The sequence below is a fragment of the Aptenodytes patagonicus genome, chromosome 12 (assembly GCF_965638725.1).
Source record: "Aptenodytes patagonicus chromosome 12, bAptPat1.pri.cur, whole genome shotgun sequence".
Taxonomy (NCBI): Eukaryota; Metazoa; Chordata; class Aves; order Sphenisciformes; family Spheniscidae; genus Aptenodytes; species Aptenodytes patagonicus.
Window position 1 is genome coordinate 23,056,568 of NC_134960.1, and position 27,915 is coordinate 23,084,482.

The following is a 27,915-nucleotide window of genomic DNA, read 5'->3' on the forward strand; positions in this document are numbered from 1 at the left end:
GTCCACACCAGTGAATGAAGCTGAGTGGTACCCCATGCCATGCACATACCATGTAGTGGGGGCATCAGGAAACCCAACTCTCTGTCTGGCAGGTCCCAGTACTCACCCCGAGTATAGGGCTGCATTCACATGGGCTGGACAAGGATGCAAGGCAGATTTGAATCCAGACAGCTCTCAAAATGCAGTACCGTCAGATCCCAGATCTCCCAAGTGTGCTGTCTTTGGTCCCAGATCCAGACTGGTATAAGGGTTGCCTCTACACCAGAAACACCATGAGATCCTGGGGTTTCTCCATACTGTCATGAGATCTGTGAGGCCATACCAAACAGTGCCCCTGTCAAAGGGAACCAGAAGTCCTGCTCCAGCCAGCATGTAGGGGGACAGCAGCTGGGGAAGAGATCCCATGCACATCATCATAATAATGCAGAAGTTTCCAAGAACCTATGGTACCAATCTGCCTCCTTGCACTCTGTAGCCTTGTGTCAGGTGCCAGCTAGGCATGGTGCTGAGATGGAAAGCAGAGGGACAAAAAATACGCTTCCAGAGAAAAACATTACTCAAGAATGGAGACAGAACACCTTGGAGACCTGGGCTGCATTTTGAGTGCTGTCTGGTGTGTAAACCTGGCTTGTGTCAAGGATGCAGCAGTGCCCAGAGGTCTGTGGCCACTGGAGAAGAGGAGGAGGAAGGCAGGGGTGACTCAGAATGTGGCAGGATTTGCTAGTAGCTACCCATAGAGGTGGTAAGAAAGGCTTTAACAGTGCTCCAAGGGGGAAATATGTGATATCCCACTCCTTTTCCCAAGGCAGGGGTAGAAAGGAAGGTCAGACCATCCAGGAAGGAACTGGGACCTTCAGGAAAAATACCAGTTAAAAACATATACACCAGGAGCAACAGGGCTACAGGGGGTGAGACACGTGGGGCTACATGGAGTGATGAGGTTTTATCCCCTTGCCCATAGGGACTGTCTGGGCCATGGGGAGAACACGGTGAGCTTCTTGAGGTGTAGGGTCTAACACCCTTGCCCAGCCTACCTGGTAAGATGCCTGCCTCGCACCATGGGCCAAACAGAAGTGACCAAGCGCCGTGACCAAGCTGCCTGTGCGAGGCATTCTCTTCTTTCCCAGGGAACTGCAGCTACCACCAAGTTTGCATGGTGCTTTCTCAACACGGTGTTTAAAATCCAGTGGATCATTTACAATCTTTCAGTGAAACAATGAGAGCTGGGACAACCTACAGGTGCCAGACAAGCTTTTGAATATAGATATTTAAAAGAAATGCAAGAATTTTACAAGAATGAGATGCTTGACAGATTTCCAGATCATCACACCTCACAACATCTTATTTACCTCCCCATATGTTATACACATGTGCAATTCTATGACAGACCATCAGTAACGATAAAAATCAGGGGGACTATGTGTTACTTAGATAACAATTGAGAGAGATCATAAAAAAGGAATGTGAAGGAAAAAGTCAATTACAGCTTCAACTCTGGAGACTTTACCATCTCTTCACATCGTTAAGAAAAAAACAGACAGTCAAGGATGATGTTCCCACAGAGGAAAGAAGTTTTTCAAAAGGAGAAACTTCTGTGCAAGCCACACGACATTTTGCCAGTTTCCTTTCTATTGTTGAAATTTGGCTTTTAGTGAAAATAGCATATATCTAATGCAATGCAAATATGTAGCATGGATCTATGCTGGTGAACACAAAGGAAAAATCCTGGGGAAGGATGGTATGGTCGTTGCATTAATGGTGCTGCATCTCAGCATGATGTCCGCAGTGCAGCGGAAGGCTAAAGCACAACACAAGAGCAAATTTTAAGTGCAGTTTTCTAATCAGAAAAGCTTTTAAAGGATACCTGGCCAGTCCCTGCTGTAGCTGCAATCAGATTTCCTTTAAAATCATAAAAGATTGAGTTTTCCAAGGAGGAAACATCCCCATAAAATCTGCAAAGCGGAATTGTCAACAGAGAGGCACAGCCAGCTGCGCTGTCAGTTCTGGGCGTGAGCAGCTGGAATGGAAATATAGCACAGATCTCAAAATAACCGCCTGGTCTTCCGCTCTCCGCGTGCCTGCTCGTTTGGCCGGGATCCTGGTGGGCTGTCCAGCGTGCTGACGCTGCCTGGGTGGCGCAGTGTCCCCCAGCGCGGAGAGGCTCTCCGACACAGAAATAATGCCCTCCACCAGAAAGAGCTGAACCAACGGCCAGGCACCTGGCTTCTAGATCTACACTTGTATACATGCTTTGATTTTTATTTTTATGTGCCCATTTTCTACTGCATTTGTGACAACTGAATGGGAGGGAATGCTAAAAAGCACTTCCACCGCATTAAATCTAATTAAACATTTTGGGAAATCTGTTCTTGCTTTCTGGAGACTCAAGGAAAAATGTGATGGCAGGGTGCAGATGTATTTTCTGCAATTTTCTTATGACTTATGCTTAGAAGACTCACGTCTTTTTTCTTGTATTTCCTATAGCCTCTTTTGGTTTTCTCACCTATCCTCAAAAAAAAAACCCCAAACCCAAAAACAAACCAACAAAAAAAACCGCTAAATCAAAGGCCGTAACAAGCACATCGTACAAATATCAATAAACCCGTGTATTGAAAGAGCTGGGAGTCCTTAAAATCCAGCTGCAATTTTAAGTAGTACATTCTTCAAGTTACCATTGCAAAAGTTACCCCTCTCTAAGATAGACACCAGCAATATAAATCATATTTTCTGAAAGATCTAGGGAAAGATCAATGGCTTTGGGAGAAATCAAAAGAAGTAGTGATTAAAGAAGATTCCAGGAGGCAATAAAGCATTTATGCAAAATGTCTCATAAAAACAAAACAAATAAGGGGAAAAAAGCTATATTGGGGGAGCCAGGGGAGAGGTACTTACACTCTTCTTCCATAACAACTATTTTAGTTTCTGAGGCTGGTAAGACTTGTGGTGCTTTCGTTGTTCCTGGGGAAATTAAGGTAAGAAAGTAGTGAACAAAATATCTATTTTGAACAGAGAAGAGTGGGCTTAGCTACTGCAGGGAGGAGGACAAGAGCGGGTGCTGCTGGGTGGCACAGGCTGGGGTGGCTGTCAACGTGTTAGTACTGGTTAGAGGACGCTCAGATGGGTAACTGGGTAACAGAGGCAGATAAACGAGTGGCCTTGCAGGGGACGGCACAGGGCACGCCGGTCTCCTCGCTGTAAAGGATCTCATGCCATTAGGATCTCTGTCGTGATAAAAAGGCAGGAATGGCTCACGATTCACCCAGCAGGTGATGAGCGAAACTGGGGGAGGTTTTCTTAGTCCTGACGACCACGAGAGTGCAAAGACGGGATCACAGAACACGACAGTGAGAAAAATGTGGAGTTTAAGAAAAGGTGAGGTCATCTGAAGAGCCTCCATCCCACAAGTATGTGCAGTTCTGCAGCACAAAGTCATGCTCGTACGAGAGATGGAGGAACATGAAACAGATGAAGGCCATGGCCCAAGGCCGTGGAGCCGAGCACATGTAGCAATTTCTTCTTTATAAACCCGGATACTGGGAAAGTCCAATGTCCACAGTCACCAGCTCTACTCAAGCCGCTGGCAGCAACAGCCCCTTCTGGATCAAAGCCCCTCACCACCCTCTAGATGCACAAAGGAGAAAGCACCAGGAGCCTACGCTGTGTGTGCAGCACCCTGTCAGAGATAGGGGGTGAGACCACCATGAAAAGGTAAAAGCAGAAAGAATTTTTTATAAAAGTTTGATTTTTCCTGCAGTGTTTAGCAAAGGGGGAGGGGGGGCCAGTTAAGGAGGTGTCTAGAAATTTTCTGAGGAAAAAAAGAGTCTGAAACAGTCACATGTCAGCTGTGCCCTCATGCCCATGTGATACCAATATCAGACTACTCAATAAAGAGAAGTGGGAAATCGGACATTTTTCTAAGAAAGCATCTAATTTACCTCAAAGTAATAAAAATCTGAAAATAGCACCAAAGCACAATATGTTTTGGCTAAGCCCAGAAGCATTTCCTCAGAAACTGACACCTCCCAAAGCTTGTCAATGCAAAAGCATTTATTTCTGAGCTGGGCATTTTGTGGAAATACCGGAACTGCAGAGGAGAGATGAGGTGATGGGTTTGGCTGATGGGCATTTTCTAAGTGACAAGGGCTCGCTGCACTGCAGCCACTCTCTTTCTAAAGAAAACCCCTCTTCAATGTGGTGTTTTCGGTGATTTGCAACAGATCTGCATGGCTGAAAAGGTGCTCTTTTGAAACTGGTATAAACCGAAAAGTGGTAGTGGAATAGACCGAAGAGTACTTCGCAATGGCAAGGCTGCCTCATCACACTGAGAAATTTTTACCAGCAGAGACTGAATCTCAGACCTTCACATCCATGGGCCTGAGGCTCTCACGTGTGAGCTCCTTCTCTGCCAGCCAGGACTCGAGTGGGCTCAGGAGCCTCCATCTCTGGCCTCTGCACCCCTGGAGGGGAATGGCGAGTTGGGCTGAGGACACCTCGCTCCTCCACGATGCTCATCTCAAGCCTCAACAGCTCAGGCCACCTCTCGCAATGCCACCTCTCTACAGGGGCACCCAGAAATGTCCCCAAACCTCATGTCTCTGTATCACAAGATGCAGTGTTAGCTCAGGACTTTTTCCAAGTCCTGGATTCACCCGCCTGTATCACAGCAACATTACAGGACCTCCAACAATACTGCTAAGTGTCAGGTCAGAAAGTGTGCTTCCAGCAGACAGTCCCAGAGCACCAGTCGCAGCCAGCCTGCCCGGGACAGGCAGATGCACCAGGTTCCCAGGGACAGGGCAGCAGTAAAGAAGCAGAATATAAAGCAGCAGAACTTACAGAAACAGCAATAGCTGGAGTGAGCTTCTGGGAAAGAGGGGAAGGCTCTGAGGGGAGGCCAGCTCACACGTCTGCTCTGATTAATTGTTATAAACTGCTAGAACTTCACAGAGCACTGTGTTGAGGCTTAGCCACAATAGGATCGGTTCTAAGGAGCCTGGAGAAGAATGCAGGCAGGGACAGAAGACAGCACACGTGGATTCAGAGACAAGCAGATGCCCTGAGAAGTTTTCTACTGAAAGATATCACAGAAGAAGGGAGCTTGCAGAAGTGGGGAAAGCTGTCAAGGTCCCAAGAAGGCCCAGCATTAAGGAAAGAGGGAGACTCCACGACAGCAAGTGCCTGGGTAGCTCCAGGGGGAAGTGAAAAAAGAGTGCAAAGGGGGTGACAGAGCTGCAAAAGCCTACAGCAATCACCATCATCTTCTTTACCTTTGCAAGGGAGTACAACTAGCATTCAACTGCTGTCCTGCCAGGTGACCTGCAAATAGCAACAGCAAGGTGTGCATGCAGCTGAGAGTGGCAAGCCAAAGGCAGATTTGCAAGGCAGCTTAGAAAATGGATTAATCAAGGCACTGCCACAGCAGGGCACAGCAGGCAATCTACTGGATCTGCAGCACCTTGCAGCCTGCAGCTCCCCCTAGGAAAAGGTACAGGCCAGATCTTTGGGTCTCTTTGGTTGGTTTTCAGATCTCAACACATTTCTGGGCAATTCAGGTGTGTCCTCATACCCCCTGTGGCCTGAGTGAGAGCAACCACCTGTCCTTGCCAGACAGCGTGCCTTCCTGCGGAGGAAGAGTTAAACCCCGACAAATGCTGCCATTACCTGTGCGTGCGGGAAGGGGCAGTTCGAAGTTCTAGTGGCCTGATGTGCATTTTCCTGGTGCCATAACCAGTGTGCAGGATCAGAGCCTTGCAGCGGGCGCTGCTCGGTCACGCTCTTCTTGTGAAAGGGGTTTGCTAGTGACTGGGAAGGGCGAGCGGAGGAGGCAGGCAGGGCTCTGATGGCAGGCACATGCTGCCCGCGCATGTTGCACATGGGGAGGGGGTGTTGCACATGCAGCTCCCAGTCAAAACAGGAACAGTTTACATTGCGATGGGACAGCCAGAGCGTGATTCAGAAAAAAAGGAGTGGCACTGCCTCAGTTAGTTTACTCTGGACACCTTTCCTATTGTGATCGGAAAGAACTTCATAGACGTGAAGCATGAAGGCATGGAGGTCTGAGCATGGATGGCCTTTCTCCAGACTTTGCAAGCACTGGGCTTTTACAGGCAGAGTAGCTGGGGGGGAGGCTATGTGATATTGCAGCCTCACAGAATAAAAGATTCAGGACTGCAAACACTGCTGAGGCAGAGGTTAATAGAGAAAATAATGCCAGAAAGCAGCAGGAGAAAGCTACCTTCCTTCACATTTGACTAATGCTAATAAGAGCACAACAGAAAAACTGGATCACACCAAAGGGCTGCAGAGCACAGAGCCCAGGCTCCCGCAGTGGCCCACTGTGAATGGCAGGAGGAAGAGCTTAGGAAACAGAGCTTGTACAGAGCCATCCCTCCCCTAGTCGCACCCTCCCAGCTTCTGGCATCCACTGTAGGGACTTTCTGAGCTGGAGGGTGCACCCAAACCATCATGTTAAGCAATATAATTATTATGACCAAGATAATAATAAAACCACCTAACCTCAGACTCCATCCGCTGAGCTCTAAGAGATGGAGCACACATTCTAGGATGAAAACCAGAAGCAACTTCACTCATCACAAACCTATGGTTTAATTACTTGTCTTCTGGTGAGTTTTGCTTCTCAGAAATTCTTTAAAAAAATAATACATCAAGCCCACCAGCTTTCTTTCCTCCTTACCCCTTTTAAAAAAATACATAGACTGTAAGTTTATTTAAAATGTAAATTAACCACATTGCCAGTGACAGATAACAAAGATAAACATTTATGCTAAGCTGCATTTTTCTTATCTCCCAAGATTGTTTTACTCGATATCCTGAAAGCATGAAACAAAATACAAGACAGATCATGTGCAGAACCTCCCGCTTTCTGCTTGAATGGCAGACAGCTCAAGACATTTGCTGGCTTCTTCACTTACCACTTTTCACATTCAGGCTGCCTTTTGCGGTGTCTTTCCCTAAAACGTTCTCCGCTTCGCAGCTGTACTCCCCAGCATCTTCCAGCTTCACCTTGTTGAACTGCAGTCTGGAAATCTTTCTGTTGAAAAGTACAGCAGACATTTCTTACTCGATTGCTAACCATCCTCATGAATTGATAACCATTCCTGGCCCGGTACGCTGCCTGGTACGTCACCCCTTCCTGAGAGGATGGGCTGCCTGACTTCACAAGTTGAATAGGCGCTCAAGCCTGGTCAGGATTCGGATGAGACCCTTCCCAGGAACCACAACCACCATGATTTCCTAAAGGAACATCTCCCTCTGAACCCACTGCTCTTAGCATGTTGCCACGGTTTGGTCTGACAACTGCTCTCATTCGCACAAGAAGTCTTGCGAGGGGTTGAGCCCAAGAGTCCCAACATCCCAGCACACAGAATTTCTGCACTGGAGAAAAGCCACTTTACTGGTGGACAGCGGGATCTGCCTGCAAGACGGAGATGTGGAGATGAGATGCATGTTCTGCACCTTCCTCAGCAAGGAGGCTGAGCAGTCCGGTGTTTCACCGGCTGTGTTCAGCAGTGCCAGACACTCAAACGCGAACACCCACGGGGTCAGGGGGGACTCATCCCTTTCCAGCCTGCAAATTAGAACCCTGTGGTTTGACCTAGGCAGCTAGCCTGTAGCTTTATCCGGGCCAACAAATAGGGCAAGCGCTTTGTCTTCCCCAAGTACACACACTCCAATGTACTACAAACATGTGGGGCTGAACTGCACACAATCATCAGCCAGAAGTGCCTAGAAAGAGCAGAAGACGATGTACGTGATGATTGCCCATGCCACCTAACAACCTGTGCTGCGTGCTTCATGGGAGAGGGAGCAGCTCTGCGGCAGAGCTCTGCAGCGCTACGGGGAAGACGAGCATCGCCTTTCCCACCGGCTATGACTGATGATGATTCTCTGGGATGTCTCTCTGTGTAATAGGCAAAACCTTTTGTTGCCTAATTTAACAGAGATCTTATAGGAGTCTTCAGCACACGCTGAATACCACTCATGAGACCACAGTGGGACCCCCACATTAGGCCCTCTTTTTTACTAAATTTCCTTCCATTTTAGCCATCTTATCAAAACCCACCCTGTGTACTCTTCTCATGAGAACATCCCTCTGCTTTCTACCCTAAGCTTTTATCTCAGGTCTGTGTCATACAGTCGCTTTATTTAGAGTCTTGGAAACACTGCCAGCTTTAGAAAGAGGTCCCAGTGGCCTATGTCGCTGAAGGCAAATAAAATTCCTTTTATGTGGAAAATAATAATTTTTTTGCAATGTTACATGTGTCATCTGAGAAGGACTTTTCTTTGGGCTGTGCGAATCATCGTCCATAGGAAGTCCTTCACAGAAGCACACTGGCATCTTTTTAACACCCTGACATGCTGTTCTACTGGGGGGCATGGCACAAGGACACAGCAGGAACATCTCACTAGTTATATTAGTAAATTAAAAGCACTTGGAGACAACTTGGTACAGCTCCCAGGATACAGGCGCTGCCCTGTTTTACAGGATGCGGTCAAGTGTTCAACTGCATGAGTTTCGGCCCCATGTGGAGCAATTTTTAAATTAATGTTGACAGTATGCAAAGATCTCATGAATCCCTCTAATCCTAGGTCTCCCCACTGTGTAAAGCCAGTTATTTGGGCCAACGTGTTCCAACATGGATGCCTAAACAAGCAGGCTGATTCAGAGTGGTGCAAAGCTGCCTTGAATGCCAGTGCTGTACGCTCCTCTGAATTTTCTCAAGTCTCTTGGAGCAACCTGTGACAGTCCTGGGCATCGTGGTCCTCACTGCTGTGATGCCTTAGGAGTCAAGCAGCACCCAAGAGACAGCAAAGCATTTAAGGGCCTCGAGGGCCTGTTGCTGCCCGGTGGCAGTTGGGTTCTGCATCTTGCTGGGGAGGTACGATGGGCACCTGATGAAGGGGGTTGGCTCTGTTGGGCTGCAGTGCCCAGTCCAGGACCATGTTCCCCACTCCCTCCACAGAGGCAGGTGTAGGATCACTCGGCAAAGGGGCGAGGTGGGCTCCTGGTACTACTGCATGCAAGACTGCCCCCAGCACAGCCCAGCCATTACTTTCTCTCAGCTGTCTCAACCCTCATTGACAGAATACACCATTTGTTTTATAAAGCACCCCTATGTCAGGCTTTTAGCGACTGCTGCAACACAGAGTGAAAGGGCAGGCAGCACATGTTGAAAGCAGCTTGAAAGAGCGAGGCTCTAACTCAAAGTCCTGTAGCAAACACCACCCTTGCACACCAGCATGCTGAGGCTATCTGCCAGTGCAGAGCTGAAAGCATTAACGAACACGCTGCCTTCAGCTGCCAGAGGACAGGTATTCTAATGATAATTGGCTGCATTGCAATCTCATATGCACAGCGTGTTTCACCGTGTGTAGTAACTGGAAAAATCCACTACAGCATTAGAATATCACCTATGTACGTGATCTTTTACAGATAAAGGGTTTTAATTCCCAAAGATACAAATTAGTAAGTTATTGGTGACACAAAAGGCTAATGAAAGGGGGCACACTTGACAGATCCATCTCCAAGAACAGGATGAGAAACATTTGGTCTTTTACCTAGAACTGGAGAGGAATGTGAGCAGAATAAAAAGCAATGTTGGCATTTATAGCATATCAGCATCAAGGTGAAACCAAAGAGGATTCTATGATTCTATGTATAATGTCAGGTAACAGACTCGGGGAAGAGAGATGAAGGGTGCAGAGGAGGATCAGTTTTAATGTGGAGCACAGCCACAGTAAAGAGAATTTCCCTATTCCGGGAAGCACTGAAACAGCCAGAGAGATAACTTGTTTCACAGCATTAGTCATGTGCCTTTTAATTCACATGGATAGTGCCTGTGCACTAGAAGAACTGAACTGAAGGATGTAAAAGAGACTAGACCTTGCTTGATCTGTGTGTGGCAAAGATGACCAGTCTGTCTCTGTTCTATTTTACTATCTCCAAGTGCTACTGAAATATCTCAAAACTGCCTAGGAAATTGGTTTTTCAAGTTTGTGTTCTTCCTTCTGCTGCCCCCGAGGGCAGGTACTTTGTTCACACGAGGGCTGAGGCATGTTTTTACAGAAATACCAAGTAGTAGCATACGAGGAAGTATGTTGTGCACAGGAGTTTTGCATCGTCCCCTGCTGCCCTTCTGGGCAGCGTGTCTCTTGGGGAGGCCAGCCCCTGGGAAAGCCTTACGGTGTGCGTTCACAAGGGTGCCTGGCTGCCAGACGATGCCATTCTTCTGGAGGAAGGCGCTGCCCCGGGCTGTTTGTTCAGTGAAAGGGCCAGGGTCACTGACAGATCCCATCATTTCACTGCAGTGCAACTCTGTTGACATGTCTTTACTCCAGGGGAAAATCTTCCTCATTGTCTTTTCTGACCCTCAGCACATATGACTTAGCCACGCACTAATTATCTCCTGTAGTGCCAGTGGAGGAATAAGCCATGGGGAATATGTTGTCTGCAAGCTCTGGGGGATAGGATTCACAAGGAGACCTTCAGCCTGGCCAGAAGAAGATCCCTCAAAATACCTTTCTGGCCAAGAGAAAAGAGTCCCCCAGAGGGCAGTTTGGAGCGATGAGTAAATCACCCTCTGCAGCGCTAATCTCCAGACTACAATGGGAAACACGGAGATCAGCCCTTGGCCGGGACCTACACAAAGATCCTGGCAAATTCTGGCCAGGAAGGGTGGCCTCATCTGCTGTAATTTAGACATCTCAGAGTTAGACATTTAAATGTGAGCTTGGGCCCTGAGGCATCCAGTATAGTCAGAGGAAAAGAAACAGGCCCTTCATCTCAGCCAAGGAGGAACTTTTCATGACAGGAGTCATGTTCCCACCAGCACTTTGGTCAAGCTTGAATCATTTTCCTCCTCTTCCCTACTGCCAAGTGGAAATGGGACTGTCTTCCTGGGTCACCTCCTCGTGAAGCCATTCGTTTCAGAGCATGTGAGCAGGAGAGCAGCTGCCACGAGCTGCCTCCAAGACACCTACATTTCACTGAGGACTCACTATTCCCTATTTGAGTTCAGCCACTTCTCCATCGTTCAGGGCGAAAACAGCTCTAGGATTACTACTGTTGTAGTATTTTATTAGTCTTCTAAGAACAGGGTAGCTAACACATAAGTAATAAAGGAGTCAAGGAATTAGCTGATGAAGACTACACCATACGTGGCCCCTAAATTCTCAATGAAGAACACTGCACATCGTAAACACACCTGAGATCCTAGGAAAAGGAAATTCCCAAATATGACCCTTGCAAAGGACACACTGAATACACTGCTGTGGTTACCTATTAACTCCATTCCTCTCTGTTTGCACGGAGAGCCGGTGGCAGGAAGCACACCAAGATTGCAGAGAGCAGAAAGGCCGGCAATTGCTGTAATGTGTACTGCTTACACTCCTGCCAAAGACTTAATTGGTGCCTATGTACTGTCCTGGCACTCTGCACGGTGGTGCATTTGCCCTGAGAGAGCAGGTTAATGATTGGCAAGAAGATTCAGAATATCCAGTTCCTCAGCTTACAGCCAAGAAGTGTTGTCCAGCAACCGTCAAATGTCAGGCAGCCTCACTGGCTGGAGCAGAGGCTCTCAGTGCCCTGGCCTTGGGGAACACATTCATCTTCCCCAGCACACAGTGGGATAAAATCAGGTAGAAGAGATCACTGCAATGCAAAACAGAGTGGGGATGGCTGTGGCAAAGCACCTCTGTCTGGCAGGGCAGAAGTGGCAGCCAGGAGCATCCTCTCCCCTGCACAGACAGATGGAAACCACCCCAATCTCTTCCCTGCCCTTCAGTTACAGAGCAGCACAACAGAGCTGGGCAAGCCGGCTGTGCCTTGCAGTGCTTAGGAAAAACAAGTGGCCCTATGCTGGCTGCTATGCACTCTAGGGCATGATCTGGCTAGCTCAGGATTAGCTACAGAAACAGCAAATGGGAAAGGGGGAAAAAAATGCCCTCAAGCAAAGCAACCAAGTAAGAGGGATAAGGACAGGAAGGTTCAGACTTTTCAGCTCGGCCATCATCCCTTTTGCAGTGGGGGAAGTCCTCCTTCCTCCTCCCCTCACACCATCATCTGCCCCGCTCAGTGTTTGACCTGCTGGGACTGCGGGAGAAGGAGACGGCGTGGGAGACAGCTAATGTCCTTGCGGATGCCCAGGACAGGACCAACCATCCCCTGACCCCCTCTGCCTGCTCTCTCCTACCCCTGTCCCCCGACATTAAAGTGCTGTTCTAACCTGAAAAGCAGATTTGCCCCTTCTCTGCTCAGCAGTGCTGTTGTCTCTCTGTGCCCAGGCTTGGGACAGGCTGATTTTAAAAGGAAGACTTGACCAGTCCTCACTCTGCAGAGCTGACACTGACACTGGTCTCAGAGTGAGAGCTGGAGTCCCTTCTGGGTCACGCAGCGTCAACAAAAGGAGAAAAGATCGATAAGTACGCTCCAAAGAGCAGGGTCACTTGTGCAACCCTCGTCCATCCTCAAATTCAGCCTGGGGCCACATTGCTGAATTGCCACAGATGTTCCCACAATGGGATTAGGTGTAGGGCAACAGAGGCAGTGTAATGCAACCACACACCAGTCCCTGGAGTGGACTTTGTGGCCGCTCTGTTGAGAGGCAAATCCCTGTGTGCTGCTGCTCTTTGTGCCAGGCAAGTCTGTGGCAGCTGCCAGGACGTGAAATCAATAAATACGTAAAAGCTGAGTTTCGGGTTAAGGCTGATGCACAGACCCGATGTCAGCGCAGGGTCCCTTGTATTACTTGTCCTGGAATTCAAGGCAATTGATCCATCCCACGAATGTTTCCTCCAACCCCAATGCCAGGATTTGAATTTCTTTGAGAAAATGTAGATCCTGGAGCAGTACTCTGAGGCCAGCTCAGAGCAGGTTCTTTCCCTGCTTACTGTGATATATCACAGGAGCACGCTAGCAGCCTCCCAAGAGCCAAGGACCTTCCAGCACCAAATGTGGAACAGATACCTCCCTGTCCCAAAGAGTGTATGACCCCAATACAGAGACGAGACACCCCCGGTAGGTGTGCAGCCAGGACAGTGTGCAAAGGTCTCACCATCTCAGCAACCAAACCACAAGCTCGTTCTGTAGCAGGGAGGGGAAGAAAGGGTCAGTGCTGCTGAGGAGAAGGCACAGAGGTCCTAGTTTGGAAGCGTATCACATATTAGATGGAGACTGATATGCTGGGCAAATCAGAGGCAGGACCAAAACTTCAGGGATTGCCAGAAGTGAGGGAGGAAGGCCTGAGAGGGCCTTTAAAGCAAAGCCAATTAGTTTTAAAGAATCAGAGGAGGAGGAGAGGGAGGTGCCATGCTAAAAGCAGCTGTCTGGGGGGGGAGCCCTGTGCAGAGCAGAGGAATGGAGATGAGCAGAGCCAGGCTGCAAATACCCAGATCAGGAAAAAGCATTTGTGGGAACAGAGGTCATGGGAAAGGGATGTCACCTTCAGATGGACAGAGGACTACCCCTCCAAAACCTCTGCGAAACATATCACCATGGTGGTATACAGGGTTGTGCAAGAGATTCAGTTACAGTTTTGGGGCTCCTTTCTGAGTTTGGAGCCTTTGGGATGCATATCATTCTTTTCTTCCTAAGTCATTTTTCTGAAACTAGTATGTGTCACAGACCCTCACCTGTGCCTGATCCATGAAGTATAAGGGGGACCTGGCAAATTCATGCCTGTAGGTATATAATGTGCTGTCCCAGCTGAACTGCCTGCAGCCTCAGCCCTCACCCTAGCCCTCCTGCCCCAAGGCAAAGCATTTTAACTTAAACTGGATTAATGGGACTTCAGCTCATGTCTCAATGAGTGCTTCAACCTAATCTGTGACATTTTGCAACCGCAGTCAGCTAAGGTCTGTAGGGAGAGATTTATTTTTTTTTTAAGCAGCCAACATCACTGGAATAACCACACAAAATTTCAGGCTCGTAAAGTTCCTTCCACCTCTAAGTTTCACACACCATCAGTTGAAGCAGCCCAGGATCTGACCATAACTTGTTAGCCACTATAACTCGGTCAAGTTTGATTAAATGCCCATTCCCTGAATCTCTTAAGAGCCCCAACTTGCAAAGTTTGTGGATTGTTCTAGCTCAAGACTCAACTGCTGCTCCTTTCAGTTCTCAAATTCCCTGGTTCAGTCCCAGGTGCATTGGCCAAGATGATGTCCATCACGTCCTTTAAAACAACAAACAGACAAACAAAGGAGATGCTTTCCTTCAACCCCCCCTCCAATAAAGTGCCTTCAGCAGCTAAAACAAAATCCCAAATATTGGAGACTTATGGTGACATCGTGAGAGTTAGCAAGGCAGAAGCTCCCCTGGTGATTATAACAACACCGGTGCTTAAGCAGAGTCTTAGCTTCAAGGCATCTGGAATTGCTCTTGCAAGATCCATTGTCAAATGAGCTTTTTCCTTTGTTTAAAAATGTCAGCCTGAAGACCCCTGCCAGAGTGGTGGTATAGCCTGCTTGGGTTCACTCTGGCTCCCACAAGGCTTCAACAGTTCTCTTTGCCCCTCCTTGTCTCCAGGCTTAATTAGGAAATCATTTATCTTTATTGGCACTCTCTTTCCCCTGCTGCTTTGGCATTATTATTTTTTTTTGCCTTCATTCCAGAGCAGTGAGCTGTACAGGGAAGACCACAGCCCCATTCATTGTGGGTGGGGAATAATCTACAGCAGGGAGCTCTACAAGGAAGACCCCAGCAATGAATCTGCCCCAACTAGCATTGCCTGAGGGACTACTGTACAGAAACAGGAGAGGAGGGTATCCCTTGGCTCCACTTACAGGCTAACAATAGGGATTCCTGGTGATACTGAAAGTAGGACACTACTCCCAAGGGATGTCATATGGTCAGCCTGTCCCAAACTGAACTGCCAACCCTCTCCAATCTAATGATACGCCTACTTCATCAACCCAGCAATCTCCCTTGGTAAAAGAGCACACAAAGAGAAGAGGCTGTAAGGACAGCCACAGCTATAGGACACCACCAGGCTCCTGGACCCCCGTGACTGCAGCTGAAGATCTATGTGTCTCAGGGCTGAGTCCTGAGCACACCCTGAAGTGAGGCAGGTTCTCTACACCTCCGCAAACAGAAACTCCCTTGGCTTTCTCCAGAATTGGCATTTGACCATTTGCCAGGACAGTCAGAGAGCCAAAACCCAACCTTAACTTTCTGGGAGCCAGCGGCCTCGGTTAGGTCTCAGACGCACTCAGCAGAAAACAGTATTGCTTTGGCAGCTCAGAGGGAGAGCCAGTCACTATGCTGTACTTCCACTACTGCATGCAATTCTTTCTGGGTAATTTCTCTAGGTTCCTCGTCAACTGTGTTTTATTTAAATTGAGCTGGAGATAAAATTCCAGCCAATAATTTCTTCCACCTTAAAGAGAAGTTTCCTCTTCGTGCAAGCCAGGCTTGCCCCAGCCTGTTACCAATTACAGATGGAACATGCAGTTCAGAAAGGAGGAATCAGAATTGTTCCCCTCCCTCCAGCAAATACCCATTGAAAAAAATGACTCCTTTGCCTAATGGCACCAGAAGTTTTGCCGGTAAGTTTAAAAAACAAGAGGGAAGATGATTGATGGAAAAGCTGAAGAGCTGACATGCTCAGTTAACTGCTCCTCTCCTCCTTACAACATATACTTCCATTATTTTCAAAGAGATCTCCTACTCTAGGAAGGCCAGTGGAATCAGATGAAAACTTGATCACAAAAAAAAGGGCTTCAGTCATGCTTTCTTGTTAGAGATCTCAAGGCTCTTTAAACACACAGGGAGGAAAGCCAGGCACAGAGCGGTAGAGGAATGAGTCACAGAGGGCGACCATGTTCTTCTTGTCTCCCATCCTAATCCTCTTCATGTTGTCTAAGGACCGCAGAGTTGCAGACGAAGAGTCCAACGCAGAGCTGTACCCAGCTCTGCCAGGGACTCACAGGGCCAAGGGAAACACTATGGACAACACCTCCACATCCTGGCAGGGGTCTTTGGATCAAACTTTTAAAGAAATGATCCTGTGCCCCTGGCCAGGTGCCGCATAGTCTGAGAAGCTTTTTGCCTTGTGTACTTTCTCTATGAAAGTCCCTCCCCAGTGCTCTATTTCTAGCCCTCTGGAAACCCCACTCTACTCTGAACTGAAAGGAAGAGCAGAGGATTATCCTGAGACCAGTGTTATCTCTAAGTGGAGCCATATGTATAAACCCTATTATTCTTGAATTAATCATCGTAGAGTAAGACTTCCTTTCTGAGCTTTACAGTTTAGGATGCTTATCCTTCCCTGGAGTCCCCTCCTAACACGCTGGAAGTAATGATGTACACCCATATCCCATGTCCAGTTTTGGGTCCCTCTACTAAACTCAGCTCCACTAGCTACTTAAAGGAGATATGCCAGGTCATGAGGGCTCCCTCGATCGTCAGCCTGCCTGCACACAGCAATTTTTAATGTTTATTGCATGCAGTCAAGACCAGAAGGGGGCAAGTCCAATGCCAGTGAGCACTCTGCCCTCGAGGTGTTTTCAAGCACTGAGACCTATCAAAGCCAGCGGAGAGGAGAGCCTGAAAGCTGAGGATGCCAGACAGGGTGTGCACAGACCCATCCAGATCTGCTTGGGGAAGTGCTCCTGCACTGCTGACTGCTCAACAAGGGGCAAATGGTCAACAAGGGGTTATCATCTCAGAGCTGTCCCACCTCAACAGCTGCTTGAGTCTATAGTCTCTGTAGCCAGGCCCCAGCCCCAGCCAGGCAACCCCTCCACTTAATGGCATGTTTTAATGGCAGCAGGGAGCAGAAGCAGGGATGGGAAGCGATTCTGGGAGCCGATCAGCGGGGGACGCTTTGGGCACACACCTTTGCTGCTGAGGGAGCCTCAGACACTGGAGGAGGCAGGTGCTCAGCTTTCTTTAAAATGTTTATCCTTGGGCTTATTTTGCCAGCAGGAAGCACTTCTAGCACGCACATGTCTTTGGCGTGTCACTGGCAGGCTGTGAGCCAACATATTGCCATAGGAACTGGTAAATGCAAAATTATGACTTGACAGCAGTGTCCTGAGGAAAGAGGATCAACCTTCTTCCATATGTTTATGTCCCTGACCCAGGGAGTGCGTGCCCCCCCTGCACCGCTGTGGGTGGGATGCCATCCTGTCACAGCTTCGTGCTGGACATGGGGTGCCAGGAGGCAAGGAAGGACTATGATCTCTGGCAGCACAGCTGGGAAATGCTGCAAGAGGCGCTTCTCACCATCGCCAGGGTCCCTCCCCAGAGAGTTTTGCTGGGTGTTTGGTCTGGGGCTGATTGCTCTTTAGCTCTGAGGGAAATAGCTCCCCAACATCCCTGCGCGACCCCAGGGTCCCACAGCTGCCTGCCCGCAGGGATGCAGTGTCCACATCGGGGGGACTGGCAGGCTTCCCATGCCTGGCTGCAGCAGGTGGTGCAGACATTCCTCCAGGGCAACCCAGCTCCAGTACCCATCGGTAAACAACTGGGGCCATGAGGCTGACAAGGGCCACAGAAATACTGAGGGCAACAGAGCAAAGAGGCAGGCACAGTTCTGCCCTATCTCTGCTGCCTGCAAGCCCAGACAGCCCTTCCTGAGCAGACAGCATCCACTAGATACGAGCCAGTTACCCTGGATCTGCTGGTGTTTCTAGCCTAAGCCTTCCACCTCTCTGCCTCATCCCAAAACAGCCACGAATGCTACAGTTATTACAAAGGAGGTCAACCATTTTGGGTATGACTTTGAAATCAAAACGAACAGGACTGGAATTAAATTAGAGCAATTGACAATGACCCATTCAAGCACTGATTTTTCTAACTGATTTTTTAATGGCTTCTAATTTTAAAAATTAATACTCTATCAATCAAGTCCATAATGAGAAGAGATGAGCTATTTTTCACACACTCAGACATAACATATGTTAGCAAAGAATTAGTTTCAAGTTTTCCAAGGGGTCAGGCAGTTGCAAGCTGACTTTGTTGCTGGCTAGGTCAGGATATATGAATGTAAGCATAGTCACGATTATGGAATAATTTTAAGATACATCATATGTAAATATTTGGCCTCGAAAAATATCAACATGGATCCATTTAAATCAATTCCCAGTGAGAACCCCTTAGCTTAGTCGCTGGGGCCTATTTCTCCTGGTGTTTCTGCACTGCCTGAATGAGGCGGTCCCTAGGATGACACTCACTGAGAGCAGCTGCCCGAGAGCTTTGCTGCGTGGGGGGTTTGGGGCAGCCACAATGGAGCTTGCCCTGGGCGCAGCGATGCAAGGTCTTGCGTGAGACAAGGCCTCGGCGGGTGACTACGGGCCCTAATCAGATTGTATCGTGATGTGCTTTTGCATCCTTGCAGTTGCCTTAGATGCTTTCGAGTCCACCTAAATTCAGGAGAGAACAGAGCAATTCCTCCCACATTTATGCAGGCCTGCTGTTGGCTGGTGGGGCGACGGCTGATTTTGGATAGCTTCTGCACTCAACCCCCTAATCACAAAGCAGGATTCACCCCAGGTAACCTGAGCTGCCTACAACCAGTCTACAGCTAGCAGGGAAAGAGTTATCTCCCCAGGTCACTAGACACCCGCCTCAGATATCCAATGACACAAGTTACCCAAGGAGAGCCCCCTCTACAAACCCAGCATCTATCCTGTGCGCGTCTTGCTCCTCTCTCTACACTGCTCTTTGAGGAAACTGGGAATCCTGCTCACTCTCCCAGGCATGGTAAATGGGCTGTGCATGGTCCTGTGACTCCGAGGAAGCATCTCGGTATCGCTCAGCAGTGACTTGGAGAGCACAGCACCACTTCTAGCCAGACGGTCCCCCGGGCCCAGACACTCAACGTTAGTGAGCAGAGGCAGAGCAGCCCCGTAGGATACTTACTTCCCATTCCCATACTTGATCCGGATGTCTTTGCTCTTCTTCAGCTCTTTGCCATCTTTAAACCATTTGTAGGACGGCTGAGGGTTTCCAGCAGTCGCCTCACATTTCAGTGAAATCTTTTCACCGACATGAACGTTTGGGCTTTTCAGTTTCTTCAGTTTGGGAGGGACAGCTACAAAAAGAGAAACCAGACAATGTGAAACCTGCCTCTTTCAGAGGCTGCACACAAGCTATGTGAGCCCACAGAGCCCCCTCCCCTGGGAAAAGCGCTCGCTGCCCCCGCTACCACGTGATGGCTGGAGAGGGGCTGCACGCCAGATCGGCTCCCCAGCTTTTACCAGCACACAGGCAGGGAAGGAGCACGGAGTCAGAAACATCCACGTGGGGAACAGAGGAAGCCCCCGGGTCTGGCTCGCTCTTTTCGCTGCTCCACGTGGCCAGACGCGACTGCTCCACAGCTGCCCTTACTCACGCAGGCAGGACCCGTGCGTCTCCTGCTAGCGCAGGGGTTTGCTCTGCTCTCCAGGCTCTCCCACCAGGCCAGAGCCAGGGATGCAGGAGCTCAAGCTCTTCGGAGATTATTTTTCCCTGCATCCTGTCATTGCTGCCGATGATTACCAACACCTACATGACCTCTGCCGCTGCTGACAGGGATGCTGCCAATCTCGCAGCCCCACCAACCACAGCCAGAGCGTTTTGCTGCAGAAGGAGCAGAAGCAGGTCACAGGGAGCGGTCCCCCATCCCCAAGCAGTGTGTGCCACGGATGCTCCGTGCCTGCTGCTAAGACGGATGGTCATTCAGCACGACAGCGTCAGCAGCAGAGCAACAGCCACTGAGAGGGGCTGCAATGAAAACCTGCACATATAAAGGATGAGAAGGGGAGGGACAGCTATTCTTCAGGTTGCAGTTAGAAAACTGAAAGAATAAAGCTATTTAAAATGGTCTTAGGACTTGGAATGTCAGGCTGGCCAGCAGCCTTTCCAGTCTGAAGCCTAGCTCTGCATGTGAGCTTTCCTGGGTGTTTCAGAGAAGTGATTTTACCATGCACCTGGAACATCAGGCAGGGAGGAAGGCACTTCTTATCAATCTCTGCCAGGCTTTATATTAAACCTGACAAGAAAGGATTAGCAGGCTTGCAATTTTTCTTTCAACTGACAGCTCTGCACTCTTCTAGCTCCCTTTTTCATTCTCAGGGTTAACCTTAAAAAAGAAAATAGCAAGTTGCTGGTTTTGCCTTAAGAATATTGGTAATAATGGTTTCCACTTGTCTAAGATGTGTTACAGATAAAGTATTTCCTCTGTCTAATATGCACAAGCCATCTTTTAATTGCCTAGTGCATTCTGATCTTGCGATATGGAAGAGCAATCAAAGGAGGAGGAACTGGATGGGTTTCATTACAGCAATCACTATTTTACAGACCTTTGTATGTCTCCACTCATTCTTCATGCCAAGCTAAGTTATCGTAGGTTGGTTTTATTTAAAAACTGTTTTCACTGAAAGTGTTCTTATACAAAATGAAAAGCACAGCAATCATCAGGCATATGCTCCTGTGGTAGGAAGTTCTGAGGACTCTCGTATTCCTTTGTTTTATGTGCGAGGGCATGAGAAGCTAAATTGTCCTTAATCGAAAAGATACAAACATGGACAGAAATGGAACAGTTCAGGGTAACATGAATTGGCTGGGCAAAGTTCACAGTGACTGAAAGGCAAACCCAGAGATGTCTGTGACCGTGAGAGGAGAGGTGCCTGGCAGCGCGTGGGTGGGTAACGCAGCAGGTCTGGTCCCAAGCACGCCAGACCTTCCGCTGACTCTGAGCTGCACTGGTGCCAGGGCACAGAAGCAAACTTAGGATCCAGGAGTGCAAAGGAAGCATGTTTAGCACACCAAGGAAAAAAGAATAAACCCCACCAAATATTCTTCCCGACTGTTATTTTTGCACACCTAAGGCTGCTGAAGGCTCCCTAGAAACCTGTGCCACAGGCAACAGGATGGGGAGGGCTGCACACGTGCTAGTGGGGCAGGGACAGCACAAAAAACGGCTTGGACAGCTGCAGGCAATTGCTTCAGGCTGCACACTGATGTCTCGCGCTGCTTCCCAGGTCACTGTGCTTTGGCACAGACAGAGGGACTTCTGAACAAATACGATCTCAACTTTCCCTAGATTTCAGGAGTTCTGTGAAAATCCAAGGTGTCCCGGGTTTTGTGAAGCCAATATCCCCGATCCTTGCCTGGAAATGGGTCACCCAGAAGAGCAGGAAGGCAATGAATGGAGAAGAGAGCTTGTCTCTTCTCAGAACACTGTGCACGGAGAGCCGGGAAGGTAAACAGGACCTTGCTTTTATAGGGGTCATTTTGGGGAATAGAGAAATAGACTCCGTCAAATATTTATTCTGTCTGTGTGTGTCGGTTGGCTCCTATTGTACACTGAGGTCACCCTGTACCATGCCAACAGTATACATATGCCTTAACTACTGGGAAGGTCCTGACCTTGGCATTGGTGCATCTGCCTCATATTATTTCCAGGCTTGCAGTCTGCAGAATTATGAAGCAGGCAGCATGGCCTGGGAGAAAGATGTGTCAGCCCTGCCCCTCTCCCCAGAAAACGCTGGCAAGAGCAGAGCAAAGCCCAGAAACCTGCAGATCGTTGAAGGAGAGGGCCAAGGACAAGCAAGAAACCTTCCAAGATCTCTATTCCCTGGTTCTTCCCCACCGACGTGAATCACATCGCACCCAAACCTATGTACCTCTTGCACCTTGTGCTCTTGGCCACCAACGATAAATTACATGACATTCCTAAATAGTCAGATCCAAAGATACATATGCCAAGCACAGCAGAACTGGAGCTGACACTGAGACAGGGGGCTCTGCCTGCATCATACCCCTCCAGCAGAGAGTCCTGCCCAGAAAAAGGGAGGAGAACATGTTTTCTCCCCAGATTGCATATCTTTGGCTGTCTTACTACAGGAGGGAAAGGGACTGTGCATTCAGCTCGCAAGCCATGCTTCATGGACTGTAATTCCACGATTGAATCAGACAGGCCAGTGAAAGGGGAATCCAGTCCAGAAATATTTTGGACCGTGTCTGGGAAAAGCGCTGCGCACAAAGAAACAGAGCTGTGCTCCCTGACGCCCAGCACATCTGTGCGCCTTACTGCTACGTTACAAGTGCGGCTTGTGCTTGGACAGCAGCATGGGAAGAGCAGGCAGAGCCTGCTTCATAATTCCTCTCTTCATAATTCCTGCACCTTTTAGAAAAACACAGAAATCCTCATTTAGAGCCATTAACTGCTGATATGAGTCTGCTTAATGCCAGCCAAAGACCTTCCACTGTTTTTTATTCGTACTGTTTAAACTGCATCCTTTATTCCTAGCCTGAATTTCTCTAACTTTGGCTTCCAGCCAAGAGATCTCTCTGCCTTTCTCTGGTAAATTTGAATCCCATCTAGCAACCAGAAACCTATTCCCTTTTTAGGTACTTGTAAACTATGAATGAATCACCTTTCAACCTTCTCCAGCAGTCAACTAAAGTAGCTTGAGAGACCAAAGCAGCTCACAGAGTGCTAATACTGGAGTATGTCAAAGACAAAGTTTTACATTTTGGTTCATTTTCAGCTTCAACATGGACCCATTTCCTATCTCTGCCCTGTCCAAATCGCAGAGTTGCAGCTCAGAAATAAGCGAGTTTGGTTCAAACAGACATGAGGATTTTAAAAGTGCACCCTTTCTTTAGTGGTCTGAACATTTTTGGTCATTTTAATCTCCTCCCCGTTTGGTACTTTTTCAAACGCTTTTGTCAGAGCCAAAACACCGAACCAGGGCCACCCAAGTCACCCCATCATCCTGACGCAGGCTGAGGTGAAGCTGCCGTTTCAGATCGCCATCATCTGAATCTCATGCCTCTGGTCTGCCAGCTCGTGGTCTCCTCCACAGCTAGTTTAGCAACACACACCACTCAGCCACCACTGCCGCTGGGTTCACAAAAATGGGGAGGAGGTTTTTGGCTGTGCTTGTCAGACTGAGGCTACAGGTAACTTCAGGAAATCATTTAGGATCCATATCTCTGGTCACCTTGCAATCCTGTCAATGCCTCCTCCATCCGAATTCGAGTCTCCTCTCTACAGGGGTGAAGAGCCATCAGTCTCACAAAGCCTGAGGTGCTGGACAGAAGAGGCAGCTGCACTCCAGGCAATTTTTCTAACAGTCAACCACGTCAAGGGTATGCTGTGCTGCAGAAAGGAAGGTTTAATCCTGGTAGAGCTGAGACCAACAATAAATACAGATTTTCTACAGGTTTTTGCTCACTCCAAGGTCAGACGAAACCCAAGCAACCATTAGATCCCAGCCTACACTAGTTGTATAAGCCATAAGAATTAACCCTAAAACATGCCAGGGCTGGGATCAACAAATGCACACAATTTCCTAACCTGTTTCAAGAGTCATGTTTCACTAAGAGGCCTTTGCAGGAGAGGTTTGCCCTCTGACAGCAGTCCTGGCATCTACTGCCAAGTTACCACCTTCTCAGGGAGAGGAGAGGGTTACAAAAGTCTAAAAAATTGAGCTCTAAATTACACCATACGAGTTGCTTGAACATCCACCATAAAAGGACTTATATGTACACACTGCTTTAATTAATTCACTTCTGATTACATTTGATATTACATTGAAGTACCTTGATGATAACAACACCTCTTTTACCTCTGGTACCTGGAGTATGCCTGAAAGCACATTAGAGCCTCAACTCAAAACATCATTAATCATGAACGGGCAGAGTGCCCAAACAGAGTCCAACAATGGAGCAGTAACAAAACCACATCCCACCCACAAAGCATCATACATAAACAACCCCTCGGCAGCACAAAGCACTAACAATTCATCCTGGGGAAGGTGAACTCTTTAACAGCCAGCAACTCTAGCCACAAACACTGCTTCAAGACCTGTGTCTTGCTCGCTGTGGGAGATCCTCCAGAGCGGACAATCTACAGACAGATCTGGGATCTCCGGGCAACAGACATCATGAGTAGACGTGACTTATCTTCCTGGCCTCCTCCAGAGGATGCAGTGCCAACCACTGGAGGCTCCCCCACACTGCCTGGCACACAGGGGGTGGCAAAATGTTTAGGTAGGTGGATCTGGAGAACTGGGAGGACAGGATCCTTCTGTGTCTCTCTGAGCAGCTGAGGAAGAAGGCAACTCTAGCTTGAATTCCCATGGCCATGGAAAAGGGAGGCTGAAAAATGCTTTTTCACAGGAATGGGGGGGGAGATGCGAGGAGAGTTAGGACCTACAAACTCACAGGTGATGCCTTGACATGCCTACATCAGAGCAACAGCTTTCGGCACACTCTCCCACCCGACTGTAATCCTCAGGTCAGGACAGCCCTCCTCTGCCAGAAGGGGAGGGAAGCTGCACAGGTGATCTCTTGGAAATGGGCTGTGTTGCTCAGACTGCCCAAGCCATTGGCCCCAGGACAGCCCTCCCACACAGGTGCCAGGGCTTCCAGCCTCTGGGCTACTGCGCTGGGGTGGAGAAGCTGCAGGTCCGGCAGTGTCTCCAAAGGTCTGTGCTCCCAGTTCTCAACAGGGAAATCTGGACACCCAAAGGATGCTACAGGCACAGTCCTTCAGGCTTCCAGGCTCCTTGCCATTGAAGTACAAGATCTAGAGGCATGAAACCCACCCAAGGCACGTCTCAAAGGTTGCTGTTCCCTAAGCTCCTTCTGGAGAGTCCCCACCACTTTGCTGTTCAAAGTCTCACCCGCAGGAGTACAGGCCTTCCCTTTTACATAGGGTACCTCAGATGTGAGAGTTTCAGTGTTCTCCCAGACAGAAAATTCCAGAATTCATCTTTCCATGGGAAATGTTTTGCAGCCTCGACTTGCTCCAAATTCAAACACAAACTTTTGCAAAGATGGTGACTCCTTACCAAACAGAATTTTTCCCATTTCCGTCATCTCTACTACAAGGTGAGGACACACGTCCCTGGCACAGGGCATCACCATGCAGGTCTGGAGACCAGATGTGTCTTTGGTGGGTCAGCATGCTCTGCACTGGGCTAATAAATCTTACTTCTTGGCTAATGCAGCCGCCCTGCTTCTGGTATGTTTGCTGCCTCTACTGTTTTTATCAGAGGTGATGCTCCTTTGGCCTGTGTTTGCTTTGGCCTTTATTTGACAAGGAGACAAAACTGAATCGCAGCAGCAGCAGCAGCTCCTGCCCACCTTGACTCTTTGACAGTTTCAGTACTGGCTGCAAATGCCAATTTGTCAAAGAGGGACCTCCTCTGAAGAAAGCTCCCTCCAGCCAGAAGGAATGGAAACATGGGGCCCATTTGAAAAAAAGCCTTGCTTAACACTTTACATGCTCTAAGTGTTTGTCCTCCTTTTTTCTGGGTTTTTATAGAGAGGGTAAAAACACAGTCACTGCTGTGCACCTAAGCAGGCCGTGGCGTCTGCAGCTGGGACTCTGAACGGAGTTCAACTCTTTGGTGGCAGGGTCACAAGAACTCCTCTGAGTCTGTGACCCTCCAATGCCCCTGAAGGTAACAGGGCTGTACTTAACTAAAGCCGTATCTGAAACATGGGAGGGAGTGAAAGACCCCGGCTTTATTCAACGGGTGGACACAACCTCCACAAACCACACACAGTCCAGAGCCTGCAGGAGAGAACCTTGATGTCAAACTGACGTATTGCCCTATCCAAACCCCTGCTGCAACCCACAGGTGGGTAACTACAGGCTCCAAATTGAGAATATAAAATGTAATATAGTATCTGTAATATGCTTTATGCTTTAGGCAACTTATATTTCCAGTTTATGCAAAAAGGATGATCAGACTTTCTCACAGCTGTTAATGTGACTGTCTTTGCACACTGCAGTAGCTCACTCAGATCTCTGCGTCCTGGGCAGGGGTACATGACAGGTAAACCACAATGTCATATTTAAATTTCCAGGAGACAGCATTCTGCTGTAGCCACTATTAGACCTTTTAATTAACACATAGCCATATTTCTCTTACTAGATCTGTGATGGTAGGGACTCCCCTGTGGGAACCAGCACTTAGACGACGTGGCTCACTTTGGGCATTTTACACCTCGTCTCCACTGTTCATGGGTCTATCTGTGCAGTAACTGCAAAGACATAGGCTTCAGCAAGGGTTAATAACCCAAAGCTCTCCAAGGACACATGAGATGTACTCTGCCTAGCATGCACCATGCTGCTGTGCCCTTCCCACAGAGGTATGCCACCAGGAGTCAGAGGCATATCTTTGTGTTCCTGGGAGAGGTCCCACTTTGAAAGCTGGAGACACTGGGTATGACAATGCAGGAGCCATTCCTCCAGGTCCTAGCGGGTCTGCTGAGGACATCCACCCAGTTGACTCACAGAGAACAGACAGTGATGTGGAGAGGACCCAGATGACTGGAAGTGTGAAGATGCTGAAAAGACTGAGGTCAGCAGACCTGGGGTTGGAATGAAGCTTGGAAACCTTGCACACTGCATTATTCCTCCCTACGTGTCCCATAACTTCCCTACCATACAAGTTCTTTTCCCTTAACTAGGTTCCTGTAGCCCTCTATCTCAGGAAGGAGAAATTACTACAATGCCGATCCACAGCACTATATATATTTAAAACTGTGAGTTAAAACAATCAGTATTTCCATCACCATTCCCATCAGCCAAAGAAAATTGACTGGAAAGTCACAAGCACGTTTGCTGAGTTAGGTTTGCTCTCTATAGGATCCCTCTGGCAGCTCAGGAGAAGGTGCCACAAAGCCAGCAAGTTCACTCTCCTCTTACAAATACTGGCTCCACTTACATAAGAGAGCAACTGATAAATTCCTCCTCCTCTGTCTTTCTCTTTCCCACACTTAATATTTAGTTATACTTCTTTCAAATGAAAGTTTTGAAATTGATGTATGATTTGGTCCAGAGACCTAGGCTGAAATTTCAGCTCCATTGAAATCAATGAGCATTTGGCCACTGGGCAAGGATGTCTTCCCAATACCCAGGCTTTTCACCCAAATTGTTAAGACAGCTAGGGTATGCTTTTATCACAGATTGGGCAGAAATGCTGCAGCTGCCCATGCACACAGCCACTCAAACGCTTATCTGAATAGCACAACAGCTACAAATAATCCACATACAAATATCCAATATTAAAATCCATGGCTGAAGTGTTTGGATTTGCCAAACCTAGTACTCTATGAACACTAGCTGGTTTGCAAACAATGTAATTGGAGTAGAATTGCTATTGTGTTTGTTTGTTTTGAATATTTTTGGCCAGGAAGTTGTCCTGGAGGTATAGTTGAGCATAAGTGGTCTGGTGGAAAAATGTCATTCATTCTGTTCCTATTAAAACCAAAAACAATAGCCACACAAAGACAGCAGCGACAATTTCTGCTCTTCATGCCTTTAACAATGTGTTTTCAACCCTAAAGGCAACATCTTGTTTGTACCCAATTGATTCTGGGATCATATTTTATATAATCAAATATATCTTTGAACAAAGATATATTTTATGAACTGCTCAATTTCCAGATGACCTTGGAAACAGCAATTCATAAAATATAGCTTTATCTCTATCTTCACAATCAGCTAGAAAAATGGCCCACCCATACTCTGTGGACTGCCAGTCAAGACCCAGCCAACAAACGAATTACCCAGAGCATCCAAAACTTTAAAATATATTAATTCTTTGTTTCATCCACTGAACACTAAGCACAAATTACTTGCCCTATTACCCTGGTAAAGACCTGGGTGGCATCCATCATCTTTCAGTCACCAAAGGAAAGTGTAACCCTCACTGCAGGAGACAAAACAATCTAAGTTAGCAAAAAAACTTATTTCATTAAATGTTTGTTATGAAATCTGTACATGAAACTATATATATACCCCTTACGGTCATGGCAAACCTAAAGGCTATGTTTCAGGTTACAGGGAAGGATTTGCTGATGTAAAATGGCCATTAATGGAACATCATCGGTTCTAGAAAGGGATGAAAAAAACCTGTTTGGTGTTTTACAGCTCTATCAACCAC

At 48.0% G+C, this 27,915-nt stretch overlaps 1 protein-coding gene across 4 annotated transcripts in view; it reads right to left on the reverse strand.

Moving 5' to 3' along the window:
- NRG2 (neuregulin 2) overlaps positions 1-27,915 on the reverse strand; it is a 177,479-nt gene that overhangs the window by 46,848 nt on the left and 102,716 nt on the right. For 2 of the 4 annotated variants that reach the window (XM_076350039.1, XM_076350041.1), the window contains exons 2-4: positions 18,884-19,055; positions 6,933-7,051; positions 2,893-2,958 (exon numbers count right to left, since the gene is read on the reverse strand). In XM_076350039.1, the coding sequence (XP_076206154.1) occupies positions 2,893-2,958; positions 6,933-7,051; positions 18,884-19,055 (357 nt within the window). The remainder of the gene's footprint in view (positions 1-2,892; positions 2,959-6,932; positions 7,052-18,883; positions 19,056-27,915) is intronic. The other 2 variants (XM_076350042.1, XM_076350040.1) reach the window with 1 other exon arrangement.